General features: G+C 42.6%; 5 protein-coding genes across 7 annotated transcripts; 4 read left to right on the top strand and 1 right to left on the bottom strand.

Moving 5' to 3' along the window:
* Positions 1-166: 166 nt before the first annotated feature.
* LOC144471940 (leucine-rich repeat-containing protein 59) lies at positions 167-15,596 on the bottom strand. Of its 3 annotated transcripts, XM_078184546.1 has the most exons (8): positions 15,459-15,596; positions 15,166-15,344; positions 15,026-15,085; positions 14,833-14,955; positions 14,557-14,770; positions 14,273-14,473; positions 14,065-14,187; positions 167-300 (listed from the first exon to the last, which is right to left on the bottom strand). In XM_078184546.1, the coding sequence occupies exons 2-8, from the start codon at positions 15,253-15,255 to the stop codon at positions 227-229; spliced, it is 885 nt and encodes a 294-aa protein (XP_078040672.1). In that variant the 5' UTR covers positions 15,256-15,344; positions 15,459-15,596; the 3' UTR covers positions 167-226. The 3 variants fall into 3 exon arrangements, with proteins under 3 accessions (XP_078040672.1, XP_078040669.1, XP_078040671.1); XM_078184543.1 differs by lacking the exon at positions 167-300 and having other exon boundaries at positions 13,910-14,187; XM_078184545.1 differs by lacking the exon at positions 167-300 and having other exon boundaries at positions 13,910-14,187; positions 15,166-15,373; positions 15,459-15,563.
* On the top strand, positions 238-2,000 carry Parvin (beta-parvin). Its single transcript, XM_078184542.1, has 5 exons — positions 238-378; positions 555-818; positions 931-1,325; positions 1,390-1,633; positions 1,701-2,000. Exons 1-5 carry the CDS (start codon positions 261-263, stop codon positions 1,775-1,777), a joined length of 1,098 nt encoding a protein of 365 aa, XP_078040668.1. The 5' UTR covers positions 238-260; the 3' UTR covers positions 1,778-2,000.
* Positions 2,646-7,517, top strand: LOC144471941 (uncharacterized). The gene is given in 13 exon segments (XM_078184547.1): positions 2,646-3,079; positions 3,453-3,874; positions 3,969-4,138; positions 4,205-4,307; positions 4,495-4,793; positions 4,904-5,151; positions 5,215-5,599; positions 5,675-5,788; positions 5,890-6,174; positions 6,280-6,399; positions 6,680-6,889; positions 6,891-7,027; positions 7,094-7,517. Coding segments are annotated over 13 exon segments (2,961 nt in total). The 5' UTR covers positions 2,646-2,831; the 3' UTR covers positions 7,314-7,517.
* LOC144471942 (pyruvate dehydrogenase E1 component subunit alpha, somatic form, mitochondrial) lies at positions 8,068-9,503 on the top strand. The gene is made up of 4 exons (XM_078184548.1): positions 8,068-8,274; positions 8,388-8,855; positions 8,923-9,168; positions 9,257-9,503. The coding sequence occupies exons 1-4, from the start codon at positions 8,149-8,151 to the stop codon at positions 9,404-9,406; spliced, it is 990 nt and encodes a 329-aa protein (XP_078040674.1). The 5' UTR covers positions 8,068-8,148; the 3' UTR covers positions 9,407-9,503.
* On the top strand, positions 9,616-13,558 carry LOC144471938 (uncharacterized). The gene is made up of 6 exons (XM_078184541.1): positions 9,616-10,468; positions 10,828-11,331; positions 11,398-11,561; positions 11,662-12,423; positions 12,493-12,936; positions 13,024-13,558. The coding sequence occupies exons 1-6, from the start codon at positions 10,402-10,404 to the stop codon at positions 13,543-13,545; spliced, it is 2,463 nt and encodes an 820-aa protein (XP_078040667.1). The 5' UTR covers positions 9,616-10,401; the 3' UTR covers positions 13,546-13,558.
* Positions 15,597-15,806: the final 210 nt, after the last annotated feature.

Raw genomic sequence — 15,806 nt, 5'->3', positions numbered from 1 at the left:
AATCGCCAGTAATATTCTAATTATACATCAATTCTGGAGTATTGTATAAGAAAACAATGCAATTCGTGGGCGTGACGGCGTGACACTTGGTAAACCTGGTAGAGTTTACAACTCTTGGTGCCAGATAATCTTGAACATAGATGTGGATGTGTGATCAAGCATTAAACCTCAAACCAGAGGATCAGTGAAGTCAAAAGTTGGTATTTTGAGAGATGACGTTCCTGTACTAGTAAACTGTAGTTGACAGTTGAAGTTGCATTATGGCATCACCACGTCCTAAATCACCGCGACCACCGATTTCTGCAAAAAAAGATGAAAAGGAAGAAAGTTTTTGGGATAAAATTGGAACATTGGGCCGCAAGAAACGCATCAAAGAAGGTATTGCAAATATCACGTTTTCTTTACTATCACTACATAACCTTGTGCATTGGTCTGTGTTCATTCGATGCGCGAGAAGTGAACCTCCTTATATGGCATGAATCGTTTACAATACGATTTATTAATAAAGTAGTAATAATGGAAATTGTAAACTTATAAATTTTACTTGATTTTAGTGCAAGAAGTACAAGAAGAAGGAAAATATGCCATTGATTCGCCGGGATATGCGGCTAATCCTGAGATGCCACCAGAAGAATATGCGCTAGATGAAAACGAGGAACGCTCGATGATGGTACCTAGGTCCATGGAGGATTCAAAACTCAAGGAGTTGATATTCGTGTTGATTGAATGGATCAACGATGAGCTGGCTGATCAAAGGATTATCGTAAAAGATATTGCGGAAGATCTTTATGATGGACAGGTATTACAGAAGCTTTTAGGTACGCAGATGTTTCGAGTCTTAACTTTGAAACGATCATCTTGATTGTGTTTGAATAAGTTAGATATGGAATGAATACATTATAAAATGAGGTGATTCAATTGAATTTACAGAGAAATTGACTGGGGAGAAATTAGATGTACCTGAGGTGACACAGTCTGAGGAAGGTCAGAAACAAAAATTGGCAGTTGTTTTGTCAAGCGCGAATCGTGTACTGGGCCGTTATCCGCCCTACAAATGGAGTGTGGAATCGGTACACTCGAAAAACATTGTTGCTATTCTACATCTCTTAGTGGGATTGGCTAGACAATTTCGCGCCCCAGTCCGATTACCGGAAAGGGTAGCTGCGCAGGTTGTTGTCGTACGGAAAAAAGATGGCCAATTAACACACAGAACAATCAGGGAAGAAATTACATCAACATACGATGATTTGGGAATGCGTTGTGAACTTGATGCTTTTGATGCGCTTTTCGATCACGCACCGGATAAACTAGCCGTCGTAAAAAAGGTACATTCACAATTGATTACGGGTATTCCCTTCAAACAATTTATAATGTTGTTCTATCTTTCAGTCTCTCATCAACTTTGCTAATAAACATTTGAGCAAAGTACATTTGGAAGTTACAGATTTGGATACACAGTTTCATGATGGAGTTTTTCTGACGCTTTTGCTTGGACTTCTAGAAGGATTTTTCGTGCCCCTCGGTAGCTTTCATCTTACTCCCAAAACTCATGATCAAAAGGTGCACAATGTTTCGTTCGCTTTCGATATTATGCAAGATATTGGGTTGCCGAAACCAAAGGCCCGGCCAGAAGGTATGTACATTCATATATTTTTTCACGAGGACATATCACGAATAAAGCTATTGCATTTTGTTCACAGACATTGTAAATCTAGATTTAAAATCAACGTTGCGGGTCTTGTACAATTTGTTCAGCAAGTACAAAGGTATGAATTGAATTAAGCAATACCAAACTGAATAAGAGAACATCGCAACGACAAAAGGACTACACGTGCTATCAAGAAACGACTAACATTATAGTTGCAAATGCTTACTAATATACTAACCAAAGAGTATATCTGAGATACCGATAAACATGAAGTTGACATTGGAAATTTGTATTCTTGTACTAAAAATTTGACGCAACAAAGAAATATATCATTTAACGTTATACTCTTTCTAAACCTATCTTTTAGTCTCATGTTATAAGTTAAGTAAAGTAAAATACGTCCAGGTGCGATAAAATCGTGTAAAATAACGATATAAACTATTGCGTGATTGATTTAAATAAGTTCTATGTCCACCACAACACTAATGTTCATTTATGATTTGAATTGTCAAATATTGTGCATAAAAATGAGCAGTCAATAACCCCCAAAACACCGAAGGCAGTTTATTAAGTAATCTTGTTGATCGTCAATCATTTTTAGTTTTCTATAAAAATAGTAACGCGGTTCGATAATTTTATTCGATAAGAGCGATTCAAGGTAGGACGAGCGTTAAATTTCGCCTGCGGTTAGCGATACGTTTTGCCGCATCCGTCCCGTCGACGATATGCATATTACAAAATGCAATTGTACGAATAAATGACGTATAGCACGAACGAGACACGTAACATAAGATAATGCAACGACTTCGGGAGCCCGAGTTACCGTGCTCGTTGGATAGATCTAGGCTGACCACGAACAGACGGTTGATCGTGATTTCGTCGAAGATGTTACCGGAACACGCGACGTTGCGACGAACGTAAGATTGGAAGTAGAACCCTACTTTCGGTCGCTTTAGGAGTTCGGAAAGGGAAGAAGGTAGCAAGTAGCAAGCTCGCAGTCTCCGGTGTTCGGACAAGCGCAACGGTACCATAGTGAGTATGTGCGCATACTCTCGACACGGGCATAGTAATCTTGCTCAATCCAGATAATAGAAAACCGATTTACAGTTTCTCGTAATTGTTCAGAATTTAGGAAAGAATCAACGAAATTATGGTGGAGAATCGAGATTGCGAATCTCAAAGAATGGCAGAAACACAAAGAGATAATGAAGTTTCCGATCGAATCGGTAGTGACAAACTTGGAGACTATGTCAAGATTTTGCAACTTGCTTTCAAAAGGTGGACGTCGATCCGAGGACAACTTCGTGATGAAAAATTAAACAAGGAAGCTGAGGAATTGATATTGCCGAGTAACGAAGATTGGCGACAACGCGTTTACTACGGATTGGTTGAGTTGCAAAGAGCATGCGATAAGGAGATCACGACCAACAGGTAATTCGAATCTCTTTTGCTTTGGCTGTGTGTACCGTAGAATCTCGAAGTCTCGACATCGGTGATCGTCTGAACTTTCGAGTAGTTGCCTTCGTTGATAGCCGAGATCCGTTTTATCTTTGTCGACACGGTGTCATACCTTTGTATAGCAATGAAACGTTACTTTCTACTTCCGTTTACGAGATTTCCTTTCGTTTCCTTTGATACGAATTGCTGCATTGTCTCTTGTTATAATCGGGATGATTTGTATTAATCTACGTCCAGGCTGAAAATAATGAAGGTGTAAGTATGTAATGGTTATCGAATGGTTCACGATCGTGATCGATTAAACGGTATCGTGAAAATTAACGAGGTTGTTGCTACGACGAAAAAGGGTTTCCGAGACTGAGCTGTCTTTGGAATTAGAGAAGACGAAAGAGAAGGAAGAAGCACAGAACGATGACAGAAAGCGAGAAACGGTGGAAAAATCTTGTGCACCTGGTTATTGGGAATGGGAGCCACGAATTCTTGGATCCTCGGCGGTTAAAACAGATGGAGAAACTTGCAAGATTGATGAAATGGAAGGATCGATATTCTCAAGGACGTATTCAGGAACAGGATCGAGAACAGGATCCGGAACAGGATCGAGAATGAGCATTGGTCGTTCGATGACGGAAGCCTGCGCGAAGCCGGGATGGCGCGTCAACGACATAGTTTTGGCCGCAAAAGTGCTTCGGAAAGAATCGGAGTCTCTCGTATATTCTGACGAAGCTGAGATGCGTCGAGTATTTGGACTCGTTTACGATGTTCTAAGGTGTAAGTTCACGTTCCTCAAATCAATCGCCACGGAATAATTTCGAATTTGTTAAGTTTCGTTCGCGTTTCGTCTTTTCATGGCACACCTTCGCAGACAAAAAGATTTTTTGCCGAGCTCTGAAGGAAGTGGGATTCTGGCGATGCAACGACGAGTTGAAACAACGACGAAAAATCGTATGGTTGTTGCTGTACGACATGCAAGGAAGGAAATTTTCGAGTCGTGGCGAGATTGATGGCGTCGAGGAGCGCGAAAAGATTTTTCAGGTAAAATCGACGACAGCGCATGTATCATTTTCTATTTCACCTTCGTTTCTTTGTTTGTCGATCCAGACTGCCGGATTGATGGACATCGAAGGAGCTTTGTTGGAGGCGAAAACCCATCTCGCCGCGAGCCTTTCGCGCCAGCGTATTCGCGGTTCGGCTCTAAGTCTCGGTGAATAGCACAAATAGTTTTGCTTTAGGTGATTTTTTGGGAGTTTTGCCGGGCAATGATGCAAGTATGAATAAAAAAAGGCACTAGAGTCGCGTGCATGCCTGTATCGTACTTAGACTATCATATACGATGATCCGTACCGTGACAAGATAATGTGTACCCGTGGTGTTGGAAACGCGACGCGAAGACGAGCTGCTGCCAACGCGTTTGCGGGATATCGAAGGCGTAGCTTGGGGTGAACAAGCCGAGGCTGCCGCGCTTGCTTCCGGATGGATAAACTCCAACAAGTTTACCAACAAAGAAGAATTCCTCAACGAGATGTCCAAATTGAATTTGGTCCTCTGCGAAAGCGAAGGCGCGTCGAAGCTCAGCGACAACGGTTACCTGTTCGATCCGATTTGTCCGAAGATGATCGAACTGCGAGAGAGGGCGCGCGAAACTTTGGCTCGTTCGAGTCTGGTTCACGATCATCGGTTTGTTTTCCTGGTGGGTACCAAGGTAGACGAAAACATTCTATATTCTATAGGGTGACCAACAATTTCATTTAATATGCTGATACCTTTTTTGAATATGTTCTACAATTCGATATTGAATAGGAGAGATCTTTGTGCTTGGGGGCGGCTGCTCTGGCTCAAGCGATTCGTGTCGGTCGGTTTTGCGGACCGGTAGTTCTGACACATCCCTTAGCGCCTCGACACACCGGCTATTTGGTCGAATTGCTGCAAGACATCCAAGACGCTGGTCGATTGCTAGCATTTGGAGTTGGTGAACGTCTTGCCGAGTACGAGACATATTTGAACGGACTCGGAGTCACCTCGCAAAGATGTCGCGTGTTTTCCGAAAAGTATACTCACCGTTTGATTTTTCCTTACATCTATTTTCAACTGAAGAATTTCGCTTCGTATAGATACATATCGCCCCCAGCGACGGCCGAACTGGACAGAGCTACTGTGGTTCTGGCGATTCCGCCGTGCAGTTATACCGGGGTCCGAGACATCGTCGATCTAGCCGTGGCTCGCGGTGGTGACGCCGAACTTCTCGAATCGCTGACGGAAGCCTGTGTCGCGGTAGACGACAATGACGACAGCGAAATCGGTCGCGAGATCGAACCACCGTGCGCTCACTTGGCCGATCAAATGGCAACTTTGAAGTATGCGTTGACTAGACCCAACGTACAGTTCGTTCTATACGAAGCGCACACGGTTTTACCTTCGGAGACTACAGAAATGATTCGACGAGTAGTCGATTACGCCAATCGAATGGCCATGGCGAGACACGTCCGTGATCAACCGGTAAGATCACTCCCACTTCTCCTCCTTTTCGACAGAATTCGTCTTCGAGTGGTTCTGCATAGTGTTTCCTTTCAGTCGAAGAAGAAGCTGCAGAAAGAGGGGGGAGAGTTTCGCGGCGAGTTAAATGCCGACAAATTAGAGCATTTGAACGATGAGAGGAACGACGATAAGATTCTCCGAAATGTTGTTGTAAGCTTTTCCTTTATGAACAAAATATGCATTGAAATGGTTGTAGTCCGCAACTGGTTCCTGTTGCGCAATCGATTCAAACGTTTCGATCGAATTCTAAGGTTCCGGACAGCGATCTCTTCGAGGTAGGTACTATCGACGATATTTACGGGAAGAACATTAGCGACGTGTTAGATCCAGGATGCTTCCTCGCGGTGATCAAGAGGAAGGAGATGATGCAATTCGACTCGTTGTTTATGATCAAAGTGGCGGAATCGAAGGGTTTGTTCGGCGATCCGAACGAACGCGAACGGCGAGAAAAAAAACGCGAGCCTGTCGTGACCGATCAAACTGGATTATCTTTGCACGTTAATCCTCGCAAACGAACCAAACGTCGTTCCGAGAAGGTATTCGTCTTGTACAAGGGCAACAGAGTTATTGCATTTCGAAAGACTCGTATTCGTGGAACAACTTTGATACGACTCGGATCATTTGATCTTTTGTCCCGACAGATCGAGCTGGACCGTTTGATCGCGCATACCCATTGCTCTTTGATGAGAACCTTGAATGAACATCCGGTGTGTCCTCGGCAGGAGCGGCTGCGAGCTATGTACGAAAAAAACAATCCATGGGTACGCACAACACAGGCTCGCGGACATTACGGTTACAGGATGAAGAATGCAACCACGCTCGTAAACGTTTCTCTCGAAGACATTTAGTTGACTGAACGATCGAATGCGACTATCACGACCGGAAGTCACGTTTTAAATTCTGTTCTGTCGCGTTTAGAAATTTCGTATTTGCCGGTAAAGGGGCGCGAGTGCGACGATTCAATTTTCGATTCAGAGTCGAGACGAGAATTGTTGTTGCATGTACTGTGACTTCCTGTCAATGTTTTACGTACATTGGCAGATGGTGGCAGCGAAAGGTTCTCCAGTGGACGAGAAAGGGACAGTTCCGCGTGTTCACTGTCACCGGAACAAGGAGACCACGGCCGACAACTTGCATTACACGAATATTCGCAGCGAAACGTCTCTTTTAAAGAAAAAGGCAAGTAATCGTACCAAACGAATCGATCACGATCACGCTTTTGCGGATTACGGTCTAGCAGGAGTTGCGTGCAATGTATTCGCTGTATTCGGCTTGTTCGGAAATTGATGCATCCTGGCAAGAATCAACGTCCAATGCGAAGGAAACCCCGAAGTCAAGTCTGAGGTCGTGCGAGTGGTCAAAACTAGATGCTGTTCGCTTCTCGAAACGGTAACGGTAATCGTGTATACATGTAAAGATTAAGTACTTCGAAGCGTCCGTTTTTCTCTGGCGTAGAGGTGAAATGGAGCGCGCCGTCTCGTTGAAAACTGTTTTGAGGCCACCGATTCTGGCCCGAGCATTGCAACCCATTCCGTTGAACGAAGCGGAAGAAAGTGAAGACAAAACTGTCGAAGAACAATGTCGATCGGTGCCCAAGAAATCGACAAAATCGGCTCGACAAAATTGTCGTAAGGTTCACGTTTCTCCTCGTCGATCTCCGAAATCTGATACCTGATACGATCAAATAAAGGACATTACTACAATTGTGCGTGTAACTTTATTAACTCTCTAAACTTGCATCAGATTCCTCGTTACGTCGGACCGGACGAGATGTATTCGGAACAAGCGCACTTTTTTTAGGTACAATTCTCATTATTTCAAAAGGTTGGCGAGTTATAGACAACTAAACGCAGCCAGCGTTGCGTGGAATCTTCTAATATTCGTGTCTCTACCTTCTGTTCGTGTGACGATAACTCGATGTCGCCTGCACAAGTGTTACGATTTGCGACGGTAGCATTTTCGATAAGCTAGATATTTATTAGGATTTGGATAGTGAAAAATAGGTGAGAAGGAGGAAAAGAGAAAGTGTGTGTCCAAGAGAGAGAAACGTAGGATAAAATATTATATGATCGGAGTCAAGTGTCGTAGCTAAATTCGCGTGAGCCAAAGGCGAAGAATGTCTCGCATCGAAGGATACAACAGGGAGCACAAGACTCGTTTCTAGGTTTCTTCTAAAAAAAAACTGACAGAAGAGTCGTTGAATCACGCGATGTAGGATCAGTGGACGAACGCTCGATCGATAAATACGCGGCCGATTCGCATCAAGCAGTTGGTTACCTAAAGGAGCCTTGAACCAAAAATGCATCATTTCCGATCGTTCCAATGTTGTGCGAATCTTCGACGTCTCTCTTTGTCTCCTTCTCGGGGAATGGCGAAAGAAATTACTGCCAATCCGGTAATGTCCCTAAAATCGTAACAGTTCGAAAAGAAAATACAACTCGAGAGATTTATTATTCCTACAGAAATACGAGCTGTATCGATTGGAGAGTGGACCGTCAACGAAGGCGACGATGACCGAAGAGGAAGCGATTTACGCGTTGAAAACGATGAACTATATCAGACGGATGGAGAACAAGTGTGCGGAATTGTATAGAACTCGGATGATCAATGGTTTCCTCCATTTGTATTCAGGTCAGGTAAATGGTTACCAATTGATACGGGTAACTTCGACTATACATATAACTCGACTGGGTCCGAATCCGAGTCAAGCAGAGTCAAGTAGAGCGGTGCAATGTAAAGCGGTTTACAGGAGGCGGTAGCCGTGGGGATGAAGATGGCGATGAAAGAATCCGATAGTCTGATAACAGCTTACAGATGTCACGGTTTCGGGGTATGTTTCGGTTTGACGGCGCGACAAATTCTCGCGGAGTTGATGGGTCGACGAACCGGAGCTTCGGAAGGTAAAGGTGGTTCGATGCACATGTACGCGCCAAGATTCTACGGCGGAGATGGGATCGTCGGCGGCCAGGTGCCGATCGGCGTTGGATTGGCGTTCGCACACAAGTACGAAGGCAGCGGAGGAGTCGCGTGGGTGCTCTATGGCGACGGTGCCGCTTCCCAGGGTCAGATCTATGAGGCGTATAATATGTCAAAACTTTGGAACCTGCCGGTGGTCTATATTTGCGAGAACAATCAGTACGCGATGGGAACAGCGGTGCATCGGCACTCAGCGAACACAGCGTTTTACACGAGGGGAGATTTGATTCCAGGTGTAAAGGTATCTCGATCGGTTCGCGGCACAACTCCTTGAAATCGCGTGATCGTAAACACCATTTCCCATTCAGGTGGACGGTATGCATATACTTGACGTACGCGAAGCGGTGAAATTCGCCGGAGACTACGCCCTTCGAAACGGTCCGATCATTCTAGAAATGGATACGTATCGATATTACGGGCACAGCATGAGCGACCCGGGGATCTCTTACCGCAGCAGAGACGAAGTTAAGCAAATTCAGACAGAAGCAGATCCAATTACGAACCTAGGCAAGCTGGTCGTTCAAAGTGGCTTGAAAACCGAACAGGAGGTCGAAGCGAGTATTTTTCGTTCTCTAATTTGTATACTTGTTAGCTGCTGTTCAGCACCACAGCATCATCAATTTGTTTTCCCTTTCGAAGCAGGAGTTGCGGAAGACTACGTGGAAAGAAGTGGACCAAGAATTGGAAGCGGCCAAAGCCGATCCGCCGCCGGAGTTGGCGGAAATCGGGACGCACTTATATGTGAAACCATTAGAGAAGGTGCGAGGCAAAGTTCCTTGGCAAACTCATTGATACTCGATGATTCGTCGAGACAGTATTATATGATTAATAAATCTTTTCTCTACTGCAACTGAGAGTTGGTTTGCTCGAGTGTTTTAAAAGATCTCCGAAGCGCACGCAATGTATGGAATGCAAACTGCCTGTTTGTTTCTCGGTGGTCTCCTGAGTCCGTCAATTGGAATGATCAATTAAAACGTCGCTTCGGATTACGTGAGCACGAGCGGTCGCGACCAAGCCTTCGAGAGAAAGAGAGGAATCATCGTCGCGAAGAGAAATACGTCCGAACAGAGAGTGAGTCAACCCTCAGTTAGTGCAATAGGCGAGACAGTGAAATCATAAATATCGAGCAGGAGTAACAGCGACGACAACATTCTTTGCGGGAGTCGGTCGAGTGAACTCGACGCGATTCGACGCGACGCGACTCGTTACGACTCGAATCGTCTTCCGCTGCTCCCACGTGCCACGGCACCGCGGTGCTACTTGAATTTTAACGAGACAGGAGCATTCTTACCAGTTGCCTTCTCTTTGCGGCGTCGACCATCAATCATTTGTACCAACGAAAACGAAAATCGAGAACACTCAGTGAACAATTAGTGCAGTGGATGAAATTCGAAAGTATCGAATCATGGAAATTCTAATCTCATTGTGATGTTTTTGCGACTTGATTGGACGTCACGCCCTGAGATGAAAATCCGCTCCGTCGTCAAGAGTAGTCGAAAGAATCGATTATATATCGTGCCGCGCGAACGCTTTCTGAAAGTAAAAGTGCTGCGCCAACGATTCGACGCGTAATTACATCGTTTATTCGATGCGTCTTCCGTGACGCTTTATGCATAGAATGTTTTCTTATCGGCCGCGTATCTGTCACCGCATCCTGCACGATTATAGCACACTCGATGAGCAATCGTAACTGTCTGACACGGACTTTTTCCAGAAAAATCATTTAATTTTGTTTGGCAAATATCGACCGATTTCACATTCTACCGCGTATAATTGTCGCAACGATTATGCAAACCATTCAAACAAAACACGTGACCATGGATTTCGATCGTGAGCTTACCGGAATACTCCGAGGTAAGTGTCCCGATATCTTTTCCTGTAAATACATATGTAGTTTAAGGGAGTCAAATTATAAATTACATATACCTATGGAAATTCTAGGATCCCATAAACTTCATTACACCGAGCCCCATAGAAAACTTTATATATTCTTATACGAACTTTCGTATTTAATTATATTATTAATCGATCCCTTAATTCTTAAATAATAAATGATAATGGCAATAGTAACGACTTATCACCTGTGTAGTCTCAGTGCCGATCGAATACAGATAATCGAAAATGATCGAGAAAATTGATGTCACTCGTGAAAAGAACGATTACGCATGCACTTAAATTTCGAAATGTAAAAGAGGTAATGCCCGTGTTCGCAGAATTAGTCCAATTTTTGGAATGCCTGCATGAAATCAAGCTTCCGGTCACATTGGAGAATCTTCGGAACAATCTGCTCACACGTTCGAAGCAGTCTTTGACAACTTTCATGATCAAGAAAATTGGTATTCGATCCTCTCCCGAACCGTACTTGAATATGACTCCAGTCGCGCCGAAAGGTTTGATGCCGGCTATCGAAAATGAAGGCGAACTCGAGGAATACGTAGGCGCGGAGGAGCCACAGAAACAAAAGCAGCAACACGATTATTACGAGAGTTTCCAAACGGTCGAAGCGAATCATGCGGCTGCTGTGGCTACCGCCTCCACTGTTCCCTCGCCCCTTCCCTCCCGGGACAAAGATGAGAAGATTGAGAATGCACTGATAGAGTTTTACGCCAATATTCCAGCAGTCGAAACCAAAGATAAATGTCGAAAATGCGGTCCACTTTACAGGAAGGATGGAAAAATTCTGTTCCTCTTTGAACCGTATCGAATGTGCTGGGTTGGTAAGTGATTCGATCGAGAATATAAAAGGAAACGGAATTGTAACAATTGACTCCTGTGTGCTGTAGCTATGTTAGGATCGCATCTACTGATCTATGGAAACGATCGAGACAATCGGCCGCATATGATTTTATCTCTTCATAATTACATGGCCCGGGCTGCACCAAATGCAGATCAACGAAGAAGCGAATCCACCTTCGAAATTTTTTGCCCCGGCAGTAGGACCTACCAGGTGAACGACCTCCCACCTTCGAAATGATAAAGTAGATGAATACCAACATACATGTAAAGTATAGTAGAATTCTTTCTGTCATTGATCGTGATTGTTTCAGTTTGTTGCCAGGACTCCAAAGGACATGGAACAGTGGGTAGCTAAGATCTGTGAATTGAACATCAACGGAAGAGATGAAATCACGGAACTTACAAAAGTTTCCATTTCCGTCCCTCCGGAAGTCAAAGCTCGCTCGAGCCTAAGTCTCGAACCCGATCACAAAGAAGAACAATACCAAGACGTTGGATGCTTCAGCATCGACGGACAGGAGTCGGAAATCGATGGATGCTTTGCCGCTACCAATGCCGACGAACAACTGACCGAGTCATCAAAGAACACTCAAGCAGATCTCACCAATTTTCCTTCTTCACCGATGTCTACTTCTGTTCCTGCTGCTCCTGTACTTTTCTCTGGCCCTCCATTACCTGCGCGAATTCCACGAAGACTGCCGTCGCTACCTGTCAGCCGTTCGTCAAACTCCCCATCCTATGTGCCACAAGACGAAGAAGAGGACGAGATCTATCATAAAATCGAAGATTTCAGGAATAAAACAACGACAGACAAACCATGCTACGGTAACGTAGGACCCGCTAAAAACACGATCGACGATATTGACACCAACGATACAAAAAGTAATCAACTTTCAATTTGCAACGGTGTTACTTCAAGTAAAAAAGATTCAAGTACGTTGGGTGGAAAACCGAAGAAAAATTTAGAAAATAAGAACGACACCGGTAGCGCTGCTGGCTCTCTTGTATCCGCGCCAACCAACGATAACGGTATGCATATCAATGGACAAGACGAGTCTTACGACGACGTCGAGGTAATTATGTTTCCTAGTGTAACCTTAAATGATTTCGATGAGTTAATAATTAAATTTCTGTATACACAGAGTCTATTGTCGAAACCAGTACTGCGACGACCAACAGCTCATAAAGTGGAAGAACCAACGAAGTCGCCACAGAAGAAGTCTTTTCTAGATCGTATGCGAAGCCTGAAGGAATCCCCGCGAAAAACCGAAAAAAAAACGAAAGGCAAAGTTGTAGCATTGTCAACCGTAGACAACGAACGCTTATCCACCTACGACGACGTAAGCGATTTGATCGATTCTCAACAAATTAAACGAACTATGCTTTCGGAACAAGAGAAGAGAAAAGAAGAAAAAGAAAAAAATGAATCAGAGTACAATTTCCCACCTCCGCCTAAACCGATTTACGCACACCCTCCTCCTGTCGAGGAAACAATCGCGACCATTCAAGAAGGACTTTACGATGATGTTAGCTCCTATCGAAGAAACTACGAAGTGCAAGACAAATGGCAACTACACCGTGTCATGGTGAGGAAGCTCTTCCATTTGTTACTTTTCCATTATTGATGTGTAACCGTTTCTTTCTTTATTCTTTTTTTTTTAATCAATTATTAGGAATCCTCTGGGAAATCGAATCACGTCGGAGAGTCTGTTCGACGGAAACTCGACACCTCCGTACCAGGCGACAGTATCGACCGGCCTAAATCCCAAGCATCGTTGAAAGAAATCGAACACTATCAAACGCCTCGTCCGAACTCGAATCACCGTGAATACCCCGCCGATCAACAGGAGGAACTCTATGACGACATTGCTATACTCGCGGAATTTACGGCTCGACGAAAAGAATTTCGAAGCAGCAGAGATAGCGAGCAAACTCCGAGAGTACAAGTTAGTTTGGAGAAAAAATCCTGGAATCGATTCGTTGGTGGAAAAAGGTCGAAACCGGCAGATCCTGTTACGACTGAAGAAACGAATCAGAATTCGAATGGAACGGAACCCGTAGACGATTTAGCTCAGACTCGAATGAACTCTTTTAAGAAATTAATCAGCAAAATGGAGAACTCTCTTGGTAAGACATCCGTTAAAACGACGTCAACGTCACTGTCCAACAGAATGAATGCTACGGATAACGCGTAACGGTAACAATTCGATTCTATGATCGCCATATGTAGGTGCAATCGCTTCAAATCTTCTCATTTTTAATGAGAATCGTATCGAAGATCTATGCGGACCAAAGATTCAAGACTAATATATACATATACATGTTTTCGGTAAAAAGAAACTGTTCTGTTAAACGAAAGCTTTTCGTATATGTAATTGTTTTTCATTTTTTATAATAAATAACGGAATCCTTAATTCATATAATGATAATAATAGTCATAATGGTGATGATAATGTGAATGATAATGATGATAATAGTATGAACGATACTACATGTTTTAAGACAAAAGTTTATGTATCGACCTTGTAACTTGTTCAGCTTGAGATAAGCGATGTCAATTTATTTACTTGGTAGATCGCCAACATCTTCTCTGAAGCTGTTTTCATACACATGGTACAAATCTTTATAAATGCTTTCGGTCCAGATGATTGCAGTTCGTATAAAAGAATGATACATATCAATACTCTGTTTCTGAAACACTTTCAAAGGCATACCAGTATTCCTTTCTGCATAGTTTACGAGTGCATCGCATTGCTCCGAATACATTGGTAGCACTACAATCATTAGGATACCAATAATAAAACTCAAAAGGAAAAGTCGTACGATCGTGGATTTGCCTGAAAAACGTTAAGATTTCATTAGAATTATTGCAGCTATAAACATAAAGGTAGTAGAATGAAATCGACCGAAAAACATATTCACCTTTAGTTGCAGATTTTTTACCAGTGTACAGATTATTTTCTATCTTTGCCGGTAATTCAATTTTATTTGTTTCTATTTGCAACCCATCGCTCGAAGACCAATGTCTACTTTTATCTAAGCTTTCTTTATTGTCTTTCCCTGCCAGTTTCTTCTTTTTCTTTTTTCCAACTTTCTTTAGCAGTAAACTATCGTTTTCTGCACCTATTAACAATGAAAACGTTATAGATATTTGCAAAACAGTGTTAAAAGATTTCAAATTTTGTATTGCTGTTGAGAAATATTACTTGTGACAGCGTTTAATCTTTGTAGCTTTTCTTCTTCAATTTTGAGTTTGACACTTGACAGATACATGACGACATTACGGGCACAGGCTTGACATTCGCTTAAATTGCTGCAGGGACCAGCTATGCTAGCTACTGCTGGAGTTAAAGGATTCTCCTTCAAATCCAACCATCTTAAATTCTTCAATTCACTCAAGCTAAGTGGTAATCTGCTTATCTATAAAATAATTCTATTTAGTATCGATAAACTACTAAATAGTTATATCATGTTGAATTTACCTGATTCGCATATAGATCTAAATGCCGCAGTAGTTTCAGTTCTCCAAAATTCTCAGGAATCTCTGTTAACATGTTTCTACTGAGATCCAACTTAACTATTTGCTTAAGAGTAACAAAAGTATTCTGAAACAAATGATCATTGATGAAAACTACTGTATGTTAAGAAATCATATCTGTGGATACCAATACTTACAGGCAAGGAAACTAATAAATTATTTGATAAATCTAAATGTGTTGCTTTCTTGACAGTAGCCTGCAACATAAGAATTCATAGATTATTTAATGATTTGTTTTATTACTTTCCATCTGTGTACACTAATTGAATTTACTTACAATTTCTCGAACAGGCACTTCTTTCAGGTCGCATAAACTAAGATCCAACGTTTCATCCTTTAATTTATCTTTAACATTCCTTAAATTCATTTTGATTGTAGAAATTTGTTCGATTAAATGAATAATGTAATAAAGTATGGAAGACTATTTTTTGTTTTGTAGATTTTCGTGGTCGTCACCTTTCGACAAATAGCATAATGTTATATCTCTAATTGAAACATTTCGTTGTTAAACATAAAAGCTATAAGATATTTTGTTATTTCGTCTTATTTAAGCAGCAAAAAATGTCATACTTTGATAGAGTGTAAAGGATTTTAACAATAGTGTTGTGGTTACGTGGCTCCTAGCAGGCACCAATCTCCAATGTACACGACCGCATACGGCCATACACGACTGTCTGTCAGATTCAAAATCTGTCCAGCAATCGAACAACTTTGTAAATTATACGAATATTGGCAGTAGAGTAATGGAGTCTGCTTAGCAGTGAGTAGTCAGCCAATCAGGCTGAAGAAAATTGATATAACAACCTCGGTAATGGATCAAGCTGCGGCCTAGAGAAGTGCTGAAGTATATAGTGTGTTACGGTCTGAATTGTTTAGTGCAGGGAATTCGATGTGGTTCGGTTGCCCGTGGAGCGCTGA

Source organism: Augochlora pura, chromosome 7 (assembly GCF_028453695.1).
Source record: "Augochlora pura isolate Apur16 chromosome 7, APUR_v2.2.1, whole genome shotgun sequence".
Lineage (NCBI taxonomy): Eukaryota > Metazoa > Arthropoda > Insecta > Hymenoptera > Halictidae > Augochlora > Augochlora pura.
The sequence above is the reverse complement of the archived record's forward strand: the minus strand, read 5'-3'. Positions and strand labels throughout refer to the sequence as shown.